Source organism: Channa argus, chromosome 13, assembly GCF_033026475.1.
Source record: "Channa argus isolate prfri chromosome 13, Channa argus male v1.0, whole genome shotgun sequence".
Taxonomy (NCBI): domain Eukaryota; kingdom Metazoa; phylum Chordata; class Actinopteri; order Anabantiformes; family Channidae; genus Channa; species Channa argus.
In genome coordinates this window covers 27,413,115-27,433,889 of record NC_090209.1, presented here as the reverse complement: position 1 = coordinate 27,433,889, position 20,775 = coordinate 27,413,115, and the positions used below count along the sequence as shown (strand labels likewise).

The 20,775-nt window shown below is 40.1% G+C and overlaps 1 protein-coding gene across 12 annotated transcripts; it reads right to left on the bottom strand.

Moving 5' to 3' along the window:
• Nucleotides 1-932: 932 nt before the first annotated feature.
• abcd1 (ATP-binding cassette, sub-family D (ALD), member 1) lies at nucleotides 933-19,368 on the bottom strand. Of its 12 annotated transcripts, none has more exons than XM_067527891.1 (17): nucleotides 19,266-19,368; nucleotides 15,136-15,336; nucleotides 14,942-15,051; nucleotides 12,783-12,940; nucleotides 12,450-12,637; nucleotides 11,797-11,971; nucleotides 11,512-11,702; nucleotides 11,215-11,395; nucleotides 10,011-10,153; nucleotides 9,723-9,900; nucleotides 8,289-8,383; nucleotides 4,332-4,477; nucleotides 4,102-4,247; nucleotides 3,580-3,664; nucleotides 3,162-3,287; nucleotides 2,932-3,019; nucleotides 933-2,216 (listed from the first exon to the last, which is right to left on the bottom strand). In XM_067527891.1, the coding sequence occupies exons 2-17, from the start codon at nucleotides 15,262-15,264 to the stop codon at nucleotides 2,106-2,108; spliced, it is 2,250 nt and encodes a 749-aa protein (XP_067383992.1). In that variant the 5' UTR covers nucleotides 15,265-15,336; nucleotides 19,266-19,368; the 3' UTR covers nucleotides 933-2,105. The 12 variants fall into 12 exon arrangements, with proteins under 12 accessions (XP_067383992.1, XP_067383990.1, XP_067383988.1 ...); XM_067527889.1 differs by having other exon boundaries at nucleotides 19,220-19,266; XM_067527887.1 differs by lacking the exon at nucleotides 19,266-19,368 and adding an exon at nucleotides 19,220-19,261 and having other exon boundaries at nucleotides 15,136-15,369.
• Between the last annotated feature and the right edge of the window lie 1,407 nt (nucleotides 19,369-20,775).

Below are 20,775 nucleotides of genomic sequence, written 5' to 3'. Positions count from 1 at the left end.
GAGACAGATTTATAAAAACATAGAAATTTAGTATAACAACATAAAAATATAGAAAACACTAAAAAATCTGTCCAGTTCTGGATTAAGATTCTTTGGACTGATGAAACCAAGAATAACTCATAGCAGAATGATGTAAGAAAAGTTTTGAGAAGGAAAGAAACAGATCATGATTTGAAGCAGTCTGATAGTGTAGGGATGCTTGGCTGCTAAAAGGACCGGGTCACTGCTTTTTAACGATGACCTGACTGCTAATATTAGTAGTGTCTAAATTCTGAAGTGTATAGGACTGTACTCTGTGTTCAGATTCAGCCAGATGCTGCAAAGCTTCATACAGCAGATGAATAATGAACCAAAACAAACAGTGAAAACTACCAGAGTTTTTCAAGACAGAGAAACAGGATATTCTTCACTGGCCCACTCAGTCACCTGATCTCAACCCAATAGAGTAGCTTACTGAAGACAAGACTTAGAGCAGAAAGACACGCAAACAGCTGAAGACAGCTGCAGTAAAGGCCTGACAAAGCATCTCAAGGGAGGAAAGTCAGCATTTAGTCATGTCCAAACTTCATTGCAGAGCATTGTAATGGAAGTATTAAAAACAATACTTGTGTTTGTATTTTGAGACACAAAAATGGTGGCTAATGCCAAACATGTGTCAAACCCTTAGAAATAAAGCTTGTCTTGAAATAAAGTTCGTCTCAGACTTCCCTGACATGTTGAGTGAACAGAGGCCAAAGGCACAAAAAAATTCTTGTTTAAATATTTATGAACCCATTTCTTCAGATTCTGATCATGAACATTCTCAATAAATCACAGCAAATGGTGCCACTGCCAGTTATTACTTATTATTAAAATTAAAACTGTCTCTATTTAAATGTCTATTCTTCTTCTGAAGAACTTTATTTTGAAAACCAAAACACAAATACTGATGATCAGTTTTTTATGTTTTTAATCCAGCATCTTCATCATCCTCACACCTTCACATGTTCACCATCTTCATCATTGCACATTCAAGGGTTTTCATGTTCTTTACTGATCTATCAATCAGCTAATTAATCACATTAGTAAAATAGAAAATTTCAATAACTCAAATCAGCTGATCACTTTTAACATTTTAAAGATTGCATTTTGATTTCATGATCTTAACAGTGAGGTATTTACTGACACATTTTGTGTTTGTGATGATTGCTCTGAGTTTTTAGCACTACACTTCCCATAATGCTTTCATACCATCCTACTTCTTAGTCAAATGTTTTTTATGTCCCGCTATTACTTACAACCCGGTTTCCAGAAATGCTGGGACACTGTGTTTAATATAAATTATTTTTAAAAAGTCATGAATTACAAACCATTTACAATTTAATGGTTAATTTGAAGGTTTTCCTCAGTCCTTTCCTGATAAATGCGTTCAGCTGATCAACACTTTCTCTTCATAATGCTCCAGATGTTTTTAGTAGGTGAAAGATCTGGACTGCAGACAGGTCATCACCTGTACTCTTTTACTACTGAGCCATGCTGCTGCTGTAAATTGGAAATCTCCCCACTGTGGGACAAATAAAGGTTTATCCTATTGCCCCTGTCCCAAAATCTTTGAAATATGTTACTGGAATTAACCAAACAAAGCAACAATAAAATGTCTTAGTTTTGATTTGATTTGTGCTTATGTTCTCTTTACAATCAAACAGTTTTCAAAATAAATGAATTGTCTTAAAATGTATTTTACACAACATCCTAGCATGAGTTTGCGGAAGCTGAAGTCTGAAAAACTCAGACCTGTTTCAGAAACTAGATCCAAATGATGTTTAATGAGAAAAAGTACTAGATTAAAAGGTACAGTATAATTACTACAGCATCTGTAAAATTGAGTAAACTAATGTAAATATCCTCTCTTCCTATCATGAGTCTCTAAACGTCTCAAGCTCAGGATTTCCCTGTAGTGTTGTTTGCTGCCGAAATGCACCCTGGGAGTTATTTTTCTCTCTGAAAGGCACACAGGTTGTGTTCATGTTCAGGACAGAGCTTGGGTCATCACAGGTTCAGTCACATGACCTCCTGAGTGCACCTTCGTAGTAACGATAAAAACAGCTGAGTGTAAGTCCTCTTCATCAATTCCTCTCATCCTCCCCCCTCTCCCCCAGCAGAAGACACAGCTCTACCAGTCTCTGCTGCATCTTTGGGATCCCAGATAGCTGGTTCTCCAGGCGCTGCTTCTCCTCCTAAAACCCGAGACCAGACATTCAGAGATCAAAACAGATCAGACAAGGGTCAGAGATCAGACCAGAGAATCTGAGATCTGATCAGAAACCTGAACAGAGACCAGAGAGTCAGAGACTGGATCACAGTCAGCAACAGTGAATCGAATCAGGGAGCAGGTGAGTTGGAGAGGAAACAGGTAGATGAAAAAGGATATTCACTGTTGATCCTTTAAACATCTACAAACAGTTAAATGATAAAATGCAGTTGTGACTCAGACTCAGAAAGCTGATTGGCTGATCTTAGCCTCCTCACACTTTGACCTCCGACACCAACATCATATGCTGGAGGCATTTTATTGTGCAGCTACTGTGGTTGCCATGGTAACCCGCAGAGGCTGCAGTGATTTAAACATTTCAGAAACATCAGCTTTAAACTGCAGATTTAGTGTAGTTTGATACACTGTAAAGACTTTGAGGACATTTTCTAAGTGAAACGACTTCAGTCCTCATGTTTATATTAAATCACTACCTGTATAACAGATACCAGTGTTTTTTAGAACACCTGGGAAGGGGATTGCTCCAAGTCTACTCTCTGCTTAAAGAAGCTGGGAGCTCAGAGTTTAGGACTGGTCTGCCAGAACCAAAGAAGATCCAACACCCCAGCACCCGGATATCAGACAATGGTTTCTAAAATCTGCAGACTGAGGAACGGTCAGGACAGGACAGAGGAACAGACCTGCAGAGATAGACGAGTGGAAGCATCCAGAGGCTCGAACCTCCACCCTCCCTCTCCATCGAACTGCAGCAGGTGAGAGTGATACTTCCTGTTGGAGAGGACACAGAAGAAGAAGGTTGAGGATCAGGGTGGGGCAACTGAGACCAGCTTGGAGCGCTGCTGCCTCTTGCAGGATGGACACAGAACTGAATAAGAAACACAGCTGCTGAACTTGAGGCAAAACAACTAACCACAGAGACGGTCTGTGTGTGATTGACAACAGAGCTATCCCAGCATCCTTTGCAGCCTGGAAGATGTTTCCCTCCACGTCAATGCTGACAGCACTTGTGCACTCATCCAGCAGAGCATACCGTGGGCTGGAAGAGAGAAAAAGACACCAGCATCATACAGAGAGAGAGTCAGTAATTCAATTCAATTCAACTTTATTCATATAGCACCAATTGCCAACAAAGTAATCTCAGGGCACTTTACAGAATAAAGTCAACATTAGACAACAGCCATCAAGTTCAGTCTGTGATCCAGACCGTCCAGAACCTCTGTACCAGCATACATTGTTCACACTTTCAGCCTCTGTACTGCTAGCAGTGCAGCAGCTGGACTAGGAACTTACTTGGCAGATCTGTGTCATATTGATCAGTGAACATTTACCGGTGGTAGAACATGCGAGCCATTCCCATCCTCTGCTTCTCTCCACCTGACAGAACATCTTTCCAGTCGCTGACTGCCTCCCAACCTGACACACACACACACACACATACACACACAGTACTGTAGTAAATTACAGTACACTACAGGAAACTGTAGAATGTGATGCACTTTTAAAAACAAAGATCTAGTCTCTGATGTCTATTATTCCTAATGAACATGTGACCCAGTGCAGCATAGGACTCATTGGTGTGGTTTAACAGTTTCTGTCAGAGGACAAAACCAAACCAGGTTCTGGATGTTACAGTTTTACTGTTGGTTTAGTTTCAAATTAGAAAATCAGTGGCTCCACATAACATCAGAATCTAAAACATCCACATGTGGATTTTTACTCAGCTCCAGTTTTTAATAAAACAAATCATTGGGACCCAGCTTGTTCAAACTATTTCAGAATTTTCACCTGCAGATCAGCAGCTCCAACATCCTGACCTCAACAGATACACACACACACACACACACACCGACCTCCTTCCCGGTCCAGGATGTAGACCAGGTGAACTGTCCGAAGAATCTCCTCTAAATCTGAATTAGTGACCCCCTTCTGAACCATGTCCTCCACTGAGTCTGGATAGATTACCTGGTTCCTGAGGGTCCCCTCTGACATGTAGGGTCTGTAAAGAACACATCACTACTACAGTACAACAATAGTGATGATACTCCGACTGATACAATAGCTGTTCTGGACAGTACAGTACCTCTGAGGGATGTAGAACATGTGCTGTGGTTCTGGACGGTACAAGACTCCTCCATACACGGGCCACAGCCCACTGAGGATCCTGAATAGAGAACTCTTGCCGCAGCCGTTTGGTCCCGTGATCAACACGTTCATGCCCTCGTCAACCTGAGACAGAGAGAAAATGTCCACAGATTCAATCATGAATTAAATCTAAATTCACTAGTTTAATTACAGCAGATATTTTCAACTGTAACCACACAGCTACTGTGCTGTAACTGTGCAGTAACTGCACAGTCATAGTAAATGATGTGCAGCTTCAGCAATTGTGGTTTCTGAGCAGATCTAAAATCTAAAATTGCCCTTAGGTGTGAATGTAAATGGTTGTCTGTATGTGTATGTCTCTATGTGGCCCTGCGATAAACTAGAGATCTGTCCAGGATGTACCCCGCCTCTTGCCCAATGACAGCTGGGATAGATTCATGCCCCCCTGCAACCCACATAGGATAAGCAGTGACAGATAATGGATGGATGGATAAAGTTTTAGCTGTGAGTTATAGCAGGTGGTTGCTAAGGACTGTCTATGTTGTTGCTATGGTGCATTTCTGTGAAATTGCAAGGAAACAGGTGGTGGTTAGGAAGTTGCTATGGAGATTCTTAACCTCTCTAGATAGAAAGCAAGATGGTTAAATGTCAGGTAACCTATACACTTCTGTTTTAATCAATCTAGCTGTGTTGACTCGACTTTTTTGGTGTACGCATGTAAAATGCTGTACAGAGGGCCACAAAATCAAAATATTTCTACAGAAAACAGAAAAATGTGTCGCGTTAACATTGCTGAAATCTAGCTTTTCTTCCATCAGTGCTACTACTGACCACAGCAAACAGTATTTCTTGAGTGTTATATGTTCATTCAATTTTTTCCAAAACACGTTTTAATATTCAAACTGCTAAAAATTGAAAGATATCTTTCCTACTGGTAAACCTATAGTTCTTTTGTTGATGTTTTAAATGCTAGTTTTTCCTTTTCCAATGTGTTCCTGTAGGCTTTTGCATGCTCTATGTAAACAAAATGTTTACAATGCACAAGTAAACACGAATATGCACCATCTATGAACACAAGGGCAAGTGTCAAATGTGCTGCTCACACTGTGTTTTTGTGTAGACATGGTGTTAGTGGTTACAGGCAGCTGCAGTGGCTCTGTGAAACATACACTGGGAGTAAAACTAGGAATTAGGCCTGGACAAAATTATAATATATAGATAATATATAGATTGTATCAATAATTATAACAATATATCTTGAGTTAGTTATTTCTGAATTTAGAGGCTCTTCTTGTCTAGAAGTGAATCAGACAGGGTGATGAGTCTGAAGCTGAAAATTCAAGACATGATGTTCAATGTTGTTAGAGGTTGTGACGTAGAAAAGAAGGAGAAATTCTGAAATGAGTTAATAAGTTATTGGTACAGATTTTAATGGACATGTAGGTCAAGGGAAAATAGGTGATAAGAAGGTTATGGGCAAGTTCAGTTGGTGGTAGACTTTATAAAAATGATGAAAGTGGGTGTTGTGAACACTTTCTTCCTGGTAGAACCACTCAGGTGGACTATATCTTGTGTCGACGTGAAAAAGATCAGTGACTGTAAAGTATTGGTAGGGGAGAGGGTAGCCAGACAACACAGGATGGTGGTGTGTAAAATGACTCTGGTGGTGAGGAAGAGGACTAAGGCAGAGCATAGGATGAAGTGGAAAAAGGAAGAAAGTTGTGAAGTTTGCAAGGACAGCCTCTGGGTGTTCAGGAGGTACTTCCAGATGACTGGAACACTACAGCTAATGTGATCAGGGAGACAGGTAGGAGGGTACTCTGTGTGTCATTGGGAAAGAGGAAAGTGGACAGAGAGACTTGGTGGTGGAAGGAGGAAGTTCAGGAGTGTATAAAGAGAAAGAGGTTAGCTAAGAAGTGGTACACTGAGAGGACTGAAGAGAGTAGACAGGAGTACAGGGAGACAAAGCGCAAGGCAAAGATAGAGGTGGCAAAGGCCAAACAAAGAGCATATGAGGACTTATATGCTAGGTTGGACACTAAGGAACCAGAGGTGGATCCTTACAGGTTGGTGAGGTAGAGAGACAGAGATGGGAATGACGTGCAGCAGATTAGTGTGATTAAAGATAAGGATGGAACTGTATTAACATGTGCCAGGAGTGTGATGGAAATGTGGAAGGAGAACTTTGAAGAGTTGATGAATGACAGAAGGAAGAAGACTATCATCAAGAATGAAAGGAAAGGTGTTCAAGACCGTGGTTGGACCAGCGATGTTGTTCGGCTTACAGACAGTGGCACTGAAGCTAAGAAGGGGGCAGAGCTGAAGGTAACATAGCTTAAGATGTTGAGGTTCTCTTTGGGAGTGATAAGGATGGATAGGATCAGGAATGAGGACATCAGATGGACAGCTCATGTTAGATGTTTTGGAGATAAAGTAAAAGAGGCCAGATTGAGGTGGTTTGGACATGTTCAGAGGAGACACTGTGAATATATCGGCAGAAGGATGCTGAGGTTGGAGCTGCCAGGCAGGAGGTCTAGAGGAAGACCAAAGAGGAGATTTATGGATGCAGTGAGAGAAGACATGAAGTTAGCTGGTGTGAGAGATGAGGACGCAGAGGACAGGGTTAGATGGTGGCACATGATTCAGTGTCGTGACCCCTGAAAGGGAACAGCCAAAAGGACAAGAAAGAGGCCCTTCTTGTTGTTTAAACATCCCTGGGATTTCCCTTAAAATGAGTCAGAACAGTGTAAATGTAGAGGCAGTGAAATTAAGTTGGGGTGTTTTCAGTGCTTTAGTTAATCTCCTCTTTAAATATGCTGTGGTTGCTGAGCTTCAATTTTAAAGTCAGGGCAGCATGATATTGGAAATAAGTCCTGGCTCCAGGTTTTTAAATGTTGGCACTGGTTAGAACTCTTTATTTCCGGATTAGTGCAGATGTTTAAATTGAAGGAAACTGTGATTGGATCATGTGTAAATTATCCCTCCATCCTCTGATGCTTGTCACTAACATAGGATAGATATAAGCTTCTCTGCCTCCAAACTCTGCTCAAGCTATGTCTCACAAGCAACCAATTACAGAGCAGCTTCCAGGGCAGAAGGCTCATGGGTCAAGCGGCCAACAACAGAGAGACATTTCTGTTTCCATCAATGTTCTTCTTCTTCTGTCATGTTTCCATCTCTACTTCTTCCTCTCTGAGACTTTACCACAAGAATGTCTCTCTGTATAATCCCGCTGTTGTTCTCTCACATACAAATGCACACACACACACAAAACACTAAATGCTAATGAGCTGCAGGATCTGACCTCTGCCCTCAGGGATGGAGACACTTGTGAAAGGAGGAGAAGAAAAGATGGTGAGATTAAAACCATAAAGCAGTCAGAAACAGGACTGGAAGTGCTTTGTACCAAGGTGACATCATCACAAACACATAAGCACCAATCAGGCGCAGCCACTGGTTAATAAAGATTTAACACAACAGTGACACCATGTGGTGCCTCCTGCTCCTATTATAGGAAGAACTAATTTTTTTTTTTGCCTGTTGCTCCTCACAAATAACTTAAATCTTATTCACAGTTCATTTGTTGTTGAACTGTTTCCAAACTACTGAGAAAGAACTCAGCCTCTGAACTAAATCTCTCAATAGGAGCTCCACCTTCCTAATTGTAGGAACATAAGGCACTCACATTAGAATATGAAGTACAGTGCTATGTTAACACACAGTAATTATCACCAAATTATAAATTTTGATCACGGGGAGATATAGTCTTATGGCACACCCTAAGCATAAAGTGAAGAAGAGCAGCTGTGATGAGGCTAAACCTGTAAAGCTCAGACCAACCAAACCTCATTCAAGATCCAACAGCTAGCTCCAGACTCAACCATCTCACTGCTCAGGTGATTCAGTGCTTATGAAAGACATAAAAATAATTTACCTGGATGTTGAGGCTGGACACCACCACATCACCTGTTGGTGTGATGATTGGCAGGTTTTCACAGCGAATCCCCTTCTCCACACTGACCACTTGACCTGCACATGCACAACAACAGGAACTAAATCCATCTGACTGTTTCCCTGTTGCTTATCTGGTTCCTCAGAGAAATCAGGATGCTTGGGTAATCAGTAACGACCTTAGCAATGAACAGAGCAGTAGTTTGTCCCATGATCCAAACCGATCTCAGTACATCCTCCAAAATATGTCTAGCTTTCATGAGGATGATAATTCACCTTTTAAAAATATTCAAACTTTATCAACTCTATTGATCCCATAGGGAAATTGTGTGATTATTTTTTAGACTGAATAAAAGGAAGGAGGAGTCAAAAGAGGGGAAGAAGGAAAGAATGCAACAGAATGCTCAAAGTGCTATGTCTTGCAGATTCACTCCTACACAAAATCACCACACTTTCCAAACAGAGCAGGTATCATAGCAATTTTATTTTTTTCCAGTATGTTGCAACGCAATTTCTTTCTTTTTGTGTTCATTTCTAAAACATCCAGCTATAAAATCATAGTAACAGTTATTATTGATCTCTGTCAGCCCCACCTTGTTTAGCACTGACGTTACACTGATCTAGAATCAGTATTGGAGTTGCTGTACAGTTATTTATTTCAACACATGTAACAGTTGAGAGCAACTTTCCAAGGGATGCTACACTGAGCAAGGATGTGTTGCAACATGAATAAAAGTCATTCATCCCCACTACGTTAACCCTGGTAAATCTGTAACAGCATCATTCTGCCATTTTTGGCTCTACTTATACTAGCGATGTTCTACCCTAAAATCTGATGCTGAAGAATCAATGTTGTAGTGTGTATGCAGAAACTTTAGCTTTGGTAGAAACAATGCTTTAATTATGATGGAATCTTTGAACTACTTATATGGTTTTATGATGATACTGTATTTTAAAATAATGGAGCTGTACAATAGTGTTGTAATTATTGATATTATTTATTATAATTTACTATATTCATTTATTTAACTCGAATGTATCCCCAGTATTGAGTGTGTTTGCTCTGAGCCTAAAAAAAATTTCTCCAAGAAGATAAATAAGATGCTAAATTGAATTGAAATGTTACATTGTTACTCAATGAAGAGTCCATAATCCATAACTAAAAGATTACTGTTGTGTGCTTGTTATAAATAATGCAAAATCACTTTTCGGAGGCTGGCTTGGTTGTCAGTCCTCCACACCTCCTCAGTAGGACAATCACTCTTTTGTCATCTGTTTTTAAATGTTGATGGAGGTAGATGCAGAAACAATCTGAACCTCCTGAAATGTTTTAGAACGTATCCAGTTTAAAGCAAATGTAGTTTCAGATTGTTGGAAGAAGTGCATCCCTCTCCCAGGACTGAAACTAAGGACTCACCTCTTATCTCCAGATGACTGCTGACCCTTTGACCGTGCTGAACCACAGCACCTTCACTTCGTTCTGCTTTTAACCCCTCATCTTGTTGTGCAGAGCGACGATAGATACCCTGATTCACATCCTCAAACACACCCAGCATCTCAGAGACACGAGCTGTGTAACCAGCCAACTCTGTCACCTGGATATAAAGATGCACAGTTTCGGTTTAGTGAGAATAATTGTAGTGCTAGAGAGAGATAGAGAGAAATTAAATGAAGAATTTAGAGGAGAAGGTAGAGAATGTTTAACCTCCTTGTATGAGCTCATGATCCTCTCCACAGCATCAGCTCCAGCATTGAGGAGGTTTCTAGCCATGGTGAAAGCTTGAGTCCTCTCACTCACCAACTCTTCCTCCTTCATCACCATGGCTGCTTGCTTTACCTCCTCAGAATCTGAATTTCACAGGTCATTAAATCATGGCCAAAAATATCGGCACCCTTGCAATTCTGTGAGAAAATGCAACCCTTCTCTCAAAAGATTGTTCCAATTGTAAATGTTTTGGTATTTATGTGGTTATTGTTTTTGTTTTCACTAGAACGAATAGAAAAAAAAAAAAACAGAAGAAAATGATAAAAATTGACACAGAACTCAAATGTACTGGCCCAAATTATTGGCACCTTGTCAGAATTGTAAGAAATAAATGCTTTTCAAGCATGTGATGCTACTGTAACTTGTATTTAGACAACTGAATCCCGATTAACTTCCAAACAAATTCAAACTGATCAGCAGACACAGGGTATCAATCCGTCTCCATGAAGTGAAGGACATCATGGCACGGTTGACAGAAAAATAAATGAGGCCTTCAAAGAAAAGAACACAGTCCCTACAGTCAAACATGGTGGAGGTTCAAAGATGTTTTGGGGTCGTTTTGCTGCTTCAGGCACTGGATGCCTTGACCGTGTTTAATGGTATCATAAAATCTGATGATTACCAAAGACTTTTGGGTTGCAACGTAGTGACCAGTTCCAGCAGGAAAATTATCCGAAACACACCTCAAAAAGTACTCAGAATTGGTTTCAAACAGAGCACTGGAGAGTTCTCAAATGGCCAGCAATGAGCAATCAATATATCGTCTCCTTTAACTCATGTCTACAGGAGACGATTGAGTGCAGTTATTTTTTCCCAAAGGGGGGGCTACCAAATATTAAGTTAAAGGTGCCAATCATTTTGTCCGGTGCATTTTTGGGGTACTGTGTTGAATTAGATCAGATCAAGTTTGAGTTTTGTTCTGTTTTTTTTGTGTTGTTCCAGTGCAAACAAAAACAATATGCACGTGAATACCAAAATGTTTGCAATTGGAACAATTTTCTGAGAGATGGGTTGCATTTTCTGACAGAATTGCAAGGGTACTGATACTTTTGACCATGACTGTATGTCACCCAGCTGATATCACTCTGTACTTTCTGGGTATACCGTAGTGAATATATTATGGGTAACACTGGTATGTATTTACCATATTGGGAGTATCCTGTGGCAGTGATGATTGGCATTGCAACCATCACCAGACCTGAGGCGCTCCATACGTACTTCATGAGGAATTGTTCCAACATGACATACCATAGACGTTTCAGCAGGATCTGATGGATCTGAGAGGACAGAGCCATGTAGCTCCTCTGCAGTTGGGCCATCTCCACCTGCAGATCACACACCCACATTTCCAGTGATGATAATGAATCTAGGTTCCCCTGGTAAATCTAATTATCTGTAGTTACACCGGGAAGCAATCTTGCACCTGGTCAGTCTGGTTTACCTTGTGTCCTCCATAGAATGCAATCTCCTCAGCATTGGTGATGATTCGTGAGTGCATGTATCTCAGGTCTCCTTTCCTTTTCGCCTCCTCAGCCACCAGCTTCCCAAAACGTGGTGAACAGGAGCGAAGAACTTTAGCGGTGAGAGCCACCACCAGGCCGGCGATGACCGACGGCCACGTTGTGTTTGCTCCTGCACGAGGAAGATCACATTGATGCAATCTGTCTTTAAACAGTAACACAGACAGCGTGTTTTCTTTACTTTGAGCACAATACCACATATGCACCTTTAGACTCTGCGGTGCGAATTAGGGTATAACACGTGACAATCACATCCAGGATGGGTTTGGTCAAGTTGGAGTAGAGATGGGCAACAGAGGCTGAAAACATGACAATGTCCTCAGTGAGAGACTGATCAGGATTGGCCAGACGACCATCCATGTTACTGACACGGTAATAGGTCTGCAGCGACATGGGAACAGAGGACATAACTCAGTTAGACAAGAAAACTGGTACAAAGTGCTTTATGCTGAAATAAGATTTTATGATATTAACTTGTTTAACCACTGTAACTGTACACAACAAAGTATCAAAAATTGAATTATGTGTGTATGCATATATATGTATGCATGTTGTTGATGTTCATATTGTGTTTTGTATTGAGACACACCTTACACTTGAAGAATAAATCTAATTCTCAATATATCTAGAAACATTTAAATAAAAAAAAATGCAGAACTGAAAAAACAGACTAAAATATGACTGTACAATCTAAAATTTAGTCAGAACAGTAAAATGAAAAAGTTACTAAAATAAACTCTGCTGAAGTGCAGAACTTATGTTATACATGAAAAAAATGTTGGCATCTACCCAGTCAGTCTCTTCGCTAGACACAGCTATTTAATCATCAGGATATTCCCCACTTGAGTCTGTTTGTTACCTGGTTGTTGAAGTATAGTTCATAGGCATGGTTGACCAATCGACTCCTGAAGCTGAGGGTCAGCTGACCCTCAAGGAACCTGATGGTGCTGTTGATGAAAGTCGCAGGAACTGCGACTAGGAGCCACTTAGAGAGCTGCAACATGAAGGCCTGAGGATCCTTCTGAACGATACATTTCACTATCACACCTGACAGACCAATACTATTGATTATTAACTTTTCTGCAACAATTAAAACACTATCAACATTAAAGTCACAGATCTGAATGAATGTGGAGTGACAAAGACTGACAGAAAGTGTTAGGAAGACAGGGTAGGACCGACAGAAACTGACCATCCAGAGCAGCAACATAGATTGATAGGAAGGTCCTGGACATCAGAGTGAGAGAATGTAAAGCCAATAGACCAAACTCTGGACACAGAAGACGAGGAAACAACAGCTTCAACAGCCGAGACAGTCTGTGCACGAACTCTCTGTTCACTGACGGAGACCTGAAGACACAAAAAGACAGTACTCTACAACGGTTCTGAGTACCAGGGGTCTTGAGTTAAGACAATAATGAGACAGCCTATAGGGATAAGATTTTGCAACTAGCAGCATGGTGCGGAGACAATAACCTGGCCCTAAACACCCAAATGATCAAGATCATCATGGACTTCTGGAGGACCAGGAGTCCACAAGTACACACAATCTACAATAAAGTGCTAAATTATAGCATGTATCCAGCGTACCTGGTCTTCACGTCTACGATGATCTCACCTGGTCCCTGAACTCGTTTATAAAATGGACAACATTACTTTCACTTAGGTGTATCCTGTTCTGCCCTTACGAGAGAATGCAGACTAACAGCAAGGCAACACTCCCACACAGGTTGTCACACAATGTCTGTGTAGCTCATTTTTCATTTGATGGAAGCAACATATCTCAAAAAGTTGGAAAAGGGCGGCTGTAGCTCAGTTGGTAAGGCAGTTGTCCAGTGGTGTTGGTAAGGTCAGTAGTTTGCTTCCCGGTCCCAGCTTGTGTCAAAGTGTCCTTGGGCAAGACCCTGAACCCCAAGTTCCTCCCAGTGTGCAGCCACCATCATCTGGGTGCAAGTCCGTGTGTGTGAATAAGTGAATGAGAAGCAGTGCCTGTTTTTATTGCTGTGCCGTTTGAAGGCCCAAAGATCACAAGCATCCACTTTTGACCTTTGGACTTGTCCCTTGTGCATAGAGATTCCTCCTGATTCTCTGACTCTTTTGGTGATATTATATACTGTAGATGGTGGGATCTTCAAAGCCTTTGCAATTTTAAATTGAGGAGTATTTTTCTTAAATTGTTCCTTAATTTTTTGGCACAATTGGTCAGAGATTGGTGAATCGCTGCCCATCTTTACATTTGAGAGGCTCTGCCTCTCTGAAATTCTCCTGTTGTACCCAGTCATGTTACTAACCTGTTGCCAATTAACCTAATTAGTTTTCAAATGCTCCTCTATTTGTTTTTGATTTGTGGCAGTTACTTTTCCAGCCTTTTGTTTCCCCGATTTTTTTGAGATGTGTTGCTGCAATCAAATGGTAAAATGTCTCAGTTTCCACATCTGATATGTTGTTTATGTTCTATTGTGAATAAAATATGGGTTCATGAGATTTGCAAATCAATGCATTCGGCTTTTATTTACGTTTATTTTACATTTATCTTCCCAACTTTTTTGGAATTGGGGTTGTAATACAGGCTTTTTGAACTTCTGTATCTAACTGTATTTCACTGACTCTCAACCTGAACTCTGCACAATAGCAATAAACTAAATTCACTAAAATATGAAGTGTGTATATATATATATATATATATATATATATATATATATATATATATATATATATATATATATATATATATATATATATATATATATATATATATATATATATATATATATATATATATATACTGTTGTAAATGTCTTTACTTTTCACTTTTTACTTTCAAAATAATAAACCCATCATAATAAAGTGAAAACATTTAAATTTAAACTGTATCAAATTGAGCAGTGAGACCTTTTTTACAAGTATTCAGTTTGTTTGCTTGGCTCCAAACTGTGGTCAGGTTCATCATATGTGTGCTCTGAATTACTCAATGAGTCTTGCCCCTGTAGCAAAAGTAATAGATAGTTAAGACCTATGTATATAAAATCCCAAAATTCAGAACCCCTTCACTTTTGCAATTTTGTTATGTTGCAGCCTGATACTACGATCATTTAAATCTGTTTTCCCAAGGGGATTCAGAGCTGTAATTCCTGAAAAAGGGAGTCTACAAAGAACCTGAATAAGGGTCTTAATACTTACGTGAATTAGTGCATTTCATTTTTTAATACATTCACAAAAATTCCTAAACACTTTGCCCTTTTGAGTTACTGTTTTTAAACTGATCGGAAAAATTGCATATTGAAAGAGCAGAAATGTCCTCATGCCAATAGTGAAAACTCACATTGGTCTTCAGAAAGACTTTTGCATTACCTGAGGTCACTAATTTTTTTCTCTCTGCTATTTTCAACGATTTTGGAGAAGGAGGATGCTTCGCCCTCAGGGTAGTGGTCTCCACCTAGCGGTTTACCTGATGCACCCTTCTGTTGACAAAACAAACACACCCTGTTGACAAAACAAACACACCCACAGTTACCTTGTGTGTTACCTGCTGTGCGTTGTCTCACCCGTATCCGCCTCCAGACGTACTGTGACAGCTTCCTGGCAGTGTAGGCGACGAACAGCATGGCTGCTACCTTCCTGAGCCTGGAGCTCCGCCTCAGCTTGGACGGCAACTTCTGATAGGGCAGCTGCATGAGGGACAGGTGGCAAGGCCCAACCAGAGGACGGTAAGAGCAGGCGTGTCACAGGAGAGTTCCAAACTGAACCTGGTCCCAGGGTGGTCCACAGAGAACATCAGCCTCATTATTACAGAAACATGATAATGTCACACTCAGATCTTCCTTCTTAACAAGTGAGAGAACATTTTAACACTTGCACAATGTGTGCCATGATAAAACAAATGATTGAATAAAAATTTATGAATAAAGTCAAAATAATCTATATTTAATCACAATATTCCCACTTCAATCTTACAACATTCTAAGTATCATGCTTTAATATGACAAATAATAAAAATTTTAAAGTGTTACCGCTTTTATAAGATTCTCATTTTCAGTGCTACCCAGTATACCCTGACTCTTACACACTTGCACTGTGTCCAACACTTTAGCACTACATATTTCCACACCGGTGATTCTAATCACCTCATCAGGGTTGAGATATAGAACATGTCTGTCTGGTGCTCATGGAACAATCTGACATTGAATGTCCATAAAACTAAAGAACTACTTATGGAAATCAGGAGATATAGACAAGACCAAGCCCCCGTCTTTATTAAAGAGGAACGTGAGGAAACTTTCTCATATCAGCGTATCAGATACCTGGGCACCCACATTTCAGATGACCTCTCCTGGTCTCCCCACATCAAGGCCTCAGTAAAGAAAGCTCAGCAGCAGCTGCATCTCCTGTGGGTCCTCAGGAAAAAAAACTTGGACAAGCTGCTGCTACTGGCTTTTAATCACACCTCTATGGAGACCACACTGACATACTGTATGAGTGTATGCTACGCATGCTCTACAGCCGAGAACAGGAAAACGATGCAGAGAGTGATAAACACAGATCAAAAAAATCATTGGCTACCCTCTGCCTTTCCTGGAAAATATATCCAGGTCTCGCAGCCTTAGTAGAATCAAGGCCATCACAGGAGAGCCTTCACATCCTGGGCATCACTTGTTTGACCTGTTGCCATCTGGATGATGACTTCAGGTCAATAAAGTCCCACACCACCAGGCTAACAAACGTTTTTTCCCCTGGGCCATTTGGATTGCACACAGTCACATAACACATAATATATACAATCCATACACCATAATTACTATTGTCATCACTGTTTGCACAACCTAAATTGAAATCTCAGGTGCAATTTTTTTCCATTTTAAAACTGTTTATTTATTATTGTAGTATATTTTAGTGCACTGTATTTTAGAAAAGCACCCCCAGTTTCGTTGTACTTTTTATGTGCAATGATTCTATTCTATTCTATGAATAACAGAAGTCTTCAACAAATAGTTTAAAGACAAAAATATAATCTGTAAGATTATTGCAGTGCAAGTTTTTATTTCATCTTATTTATTTTCAAATAATTTTGTTCCTCTTCTGCCATCAACAGGGATCAAAAAGAGTCTTATCTTATTTAAATGTTGAGGTCTGAAGTAGAGTAACACTGTTACAATGACCGAGTTTACATGCACTTAAGTAACCTGGTTACAGGAAATGAGTGTAGACATACAGCAGAAGAGTTACCTGATTTCTCCTCCAACTCAGACTAATTTTAGAAGCCTGGCTCACAGATTTAACTGGATAATAATGGAAAATACTTCTTTTTAACTTTTCTCTCTCTCTCTGCGTGTCCCTGTGTATGTTTGTGTTTGTGTTGCAGCAGAGTGACAGCACACATGAAGCTGATCCACAGCAGTTTACATTTTAAAAACCCACAGGGGAAAGTAACTTCTTTAGAATTCTACAAGACACTTGTAAATTAAATTTTCTATTGGCCCTTACACAGACTTAGTTTTTTAAAAATGAGACGGCATTGTCCTGGTAACTGATTAACAATCTCTTTCATTCATTCTTTCACTCATCTGCATGCAGCTTACTGTCTGCAGCCTTTAGTTACAAGCATGTGCAGTTGGAGAAAGCTGATTAAAAATATTCATATTTTTATAATCTGTGTTCTCCGACAGAAATCTACCAGGGGAACTGGTTTCCCTAATCCCCTACCCTGATTTTGGAAAACAGGTTTCCTGTATACAGGACACTAAAGAAATCAGCCTTGTTGAAAAAAAACTGCAACCTGGTTACTTAAGCCCATGTGTTGCAACTTTATTCTTACTTTACCTCCACTGCATGTATCTCACAGCTTTAGTAAATGAGAATCTAATGTACTATCAGTACACAAAGTGGTTAAAATCAACTCCACCTTTACCTGCTGACACAAGTATAAGCCAGGATTATAATACACCGATTTTCTTTCTACATTTCTGCAGAAACCTAATTTATGAAGCAAAAACTGGAGGAACAAATTAGAACGGATTAAACTTGATTATTATTATTATTAATTATCAAGTTTAATTGTGTTTAAATACTTTTTATCAGGGAAAGAGAGAATACACTTTTATTTCCTATGTTGTTTGCCTTCTGGCTGTAGTCCAATGAACCAATCGCTGAACCCATGATGCCAATTAAGGCAGTATAGTCAACGAGTACCAGTCAGTTGGCCAAAAAGTTCAGACTCAAGCACTCTCATGATGCGTTCAATCACGTCTTCACCTGCACAATGAGAGTGTAATGTTGATAGTGCGGCTGGTGAGTTCTGGGCCCTCCTGCGTGATCTGCCTCAAAGTACTACATGGCCCAAGAGGGGGAGAAGGAACTTTATCCTGCGGTAGCATTTGATGAAGGAAAGAGACAATTTTTATGTTATGCTAGAATGCCACTCACTTATCCTGCAGGTGGGGATCAGATTGAGCGCACCATGAAAGCACAGAAGCAGCAACTTTGTGGCCCATTCATCAGTGGGTGTGGACTATACTGTTTCCCTTGGTTCATTATTACAACATAGTCATCAAAGCTTAGTTTACAATAGGTAACCATTGTAGGATTGATACTTTGAGAGTTTTAATACATTTTACAGCATGTACTTAGTACTGTAGCTTCAATAAATAATTTGAAGTGGTACTTGTAATGAAGTACCCAGTACAGCGTTAAGTACACAAACAGTAAATAATTACATTTTTACTAAAGAAACATTGCGATTACATTACTTTAAGTATTATACAGCGTGGTATTAGTGCTTTTATAGAAAATTACTTGTTGTAATGTAACTTACGGACGATAGACGGCAGCACGGTAACGGACCAGCTGCTGACTAATGTCTCGTATGTGATGTACCTGTCCTTTAAAACCACTTTAATAAGCCCAGAATGCTATATAGTCACTCACACACCTGTTAGACATTCACAGCTCGTCCGTTCACACCGGTAAAACTCGATACAAGTATCCAAATGAAACGGTTTAAAGGCAGCGGCGGAGCAGCGAGTCCAGCACAGGTTAGTTAGCTCCGGTAACCGTTAGCTGAGTGTAGCATCCGGCTAGCAGCGCACAGACGCCGTGTTTACCAAGGCAGACAAAACACGTTTGTTGACTAAGTGTCCGATACAAAGCCCAACACCCTGTCGAGTGGCCTGACACCGAGTCAAGCTAAGAGTTTAACCAGGTTGAGTAACCCGGGACCTAGCTGAGCGATGCTAACTGCAGCTAGCGGCTAACACAACAGGAACTTTGTTTTTTTTCTGAAGTGAACATAAAATCATCAAATTCTAAGGGTTTAGTCTGAATTATTTACTCTGAGATAAAACTGGGTCACAGATAAATCATCTGTGAATATTTTTCCGCCACAAACCGGCGACTTCATTTCATCATTTGACCGCTTAACTTTGTTTAATGTCGCCGCCGGCATAAAGTTCAGCGTCGTTACCTACGGGTACGGGCCGCGTCCCGAAATTCAAACAAACGTTCCTCGCTCCCTTAATGTTTCACCTCCTGTGCCATTTCCCTCAACTTCTCCTCACTTCTTTGCCATCTCTCCCCCTTACCTGCTTTCCTATCTTATTCTTTTCTTCTCTAGCTCCTACCTTTCTGACTCCTTACCGACTTACTCCTTCTTCCTTATCTCCTTATCTCCTTATCCCCTTACCTCCCGTCCGTCCGTCCTCCTCCACTAACCTCCGTTCCTCTCCTTAACTCCTCTTCTTCGTCAGCACTGGAGTTTTAATGAGGTAAAGCATTGGGTTTAACGTTTATTTTGTTTTTTTTACATTTGCTTGTCATGCCACAGGCCTGGGTTCAAGACGCATTACAGAAAGAACTTCACCTTTGTTGACGTGCACAACAGCCACGCAGCTCTTACCTGCCAGCAGTGATTCTCACACTATTAACTCTGAAAAAGTTTTATATATGAGAATAGATAAATAATTGTACACAAATTAAGTGTATTTAAATAAAAATAAGTAATTATCTTGAAGTGAGGAAATTCAATTCTTAATACTTTCAATACCTTTATTTATATAGTGCCAATTTTACAACAAAGTCATCTGAAGGTACTTCACATAATAAAAGTCCAGACTATCAAAATGTATAGAGAAAACCCAACAAATCCCCCTTGAGCAAGCTCTAGGCAACAATGGAGAGGAAAAACTCCCTATAACCTTAGAAAACCTCCAGCAGAATCAGGCTCAGGGTGGGCGGCCATCTGACTTGACCAGTTAGGGTGAGTGGAATGTGGAGAGAGAAAAGAAAAGAACAACAAAAGCAACAACAAAACATCGGGCAGTTTGCTAGGACCAGTAGCTGCACACTGGAAAACACACAGCTCCAAAGCCGGGGACACCTGCAGAAAGGGACAGAGATGGAGAACGACTACTAGGGGAGAAAGAAGACACAAAGTTAATGTCATACAGTGGTGACCATTGTGGAGTGAGAGGAAATCCACTGACTAAACGTTGTGTACCAGCTTCTGTGTGTTCTAATGTACAGTCCTTATTCTGGTAATAATCTGTTCCTGCCAATCAGAAGTCTTCCACTACTGCACATTGTACAAAGGATATTTCCTGGCGGATGATTACCAAATGTCCACAGTTTTCTTTTTGTTGTAGTAGTCTGAGCTCACATGGGTTTACATGAGTGATATTCTATAAGTGAACTTGGAAATAAAATTAAAAAGACACGATCAATTTTAATTCCGAGCAATTTTAAGGCCAGAAATCCATTTAAAGCGTATGAAAAATTTACATTTATGTTAACTCCTTTCTCCAAAGCTGAGGTCTTCTTGACATTGTTCCAGTAAAGTTCATGTTTTAGTTTCGTTTAAATGTTTTCATGTTTATTTCTGTCTCTAGATATATTTGTCTAATTGTGAATTGGCCTTAACAGGTATCTGTCAAACTGATCTGCTCTACAATTGGTCGTAGGGCCACCATTATCACCACCACCACTTCTAGCACCATCACAAATGTATCCTCTGGGAAGTTCACCACAACACCTATTCCGAGCACTGCTGTATCATCCATGAGCATCCGTAAAATATGCTGTCTAACAATATAGTTACTTTAGATTAAATAACTTTGGCCTCCAGTGCTGCAGTGAGGAACCTTGGAGTTATTTTTGACCAGGATTTGGCGTTTAAGTCACATATAAGACAAATCTCT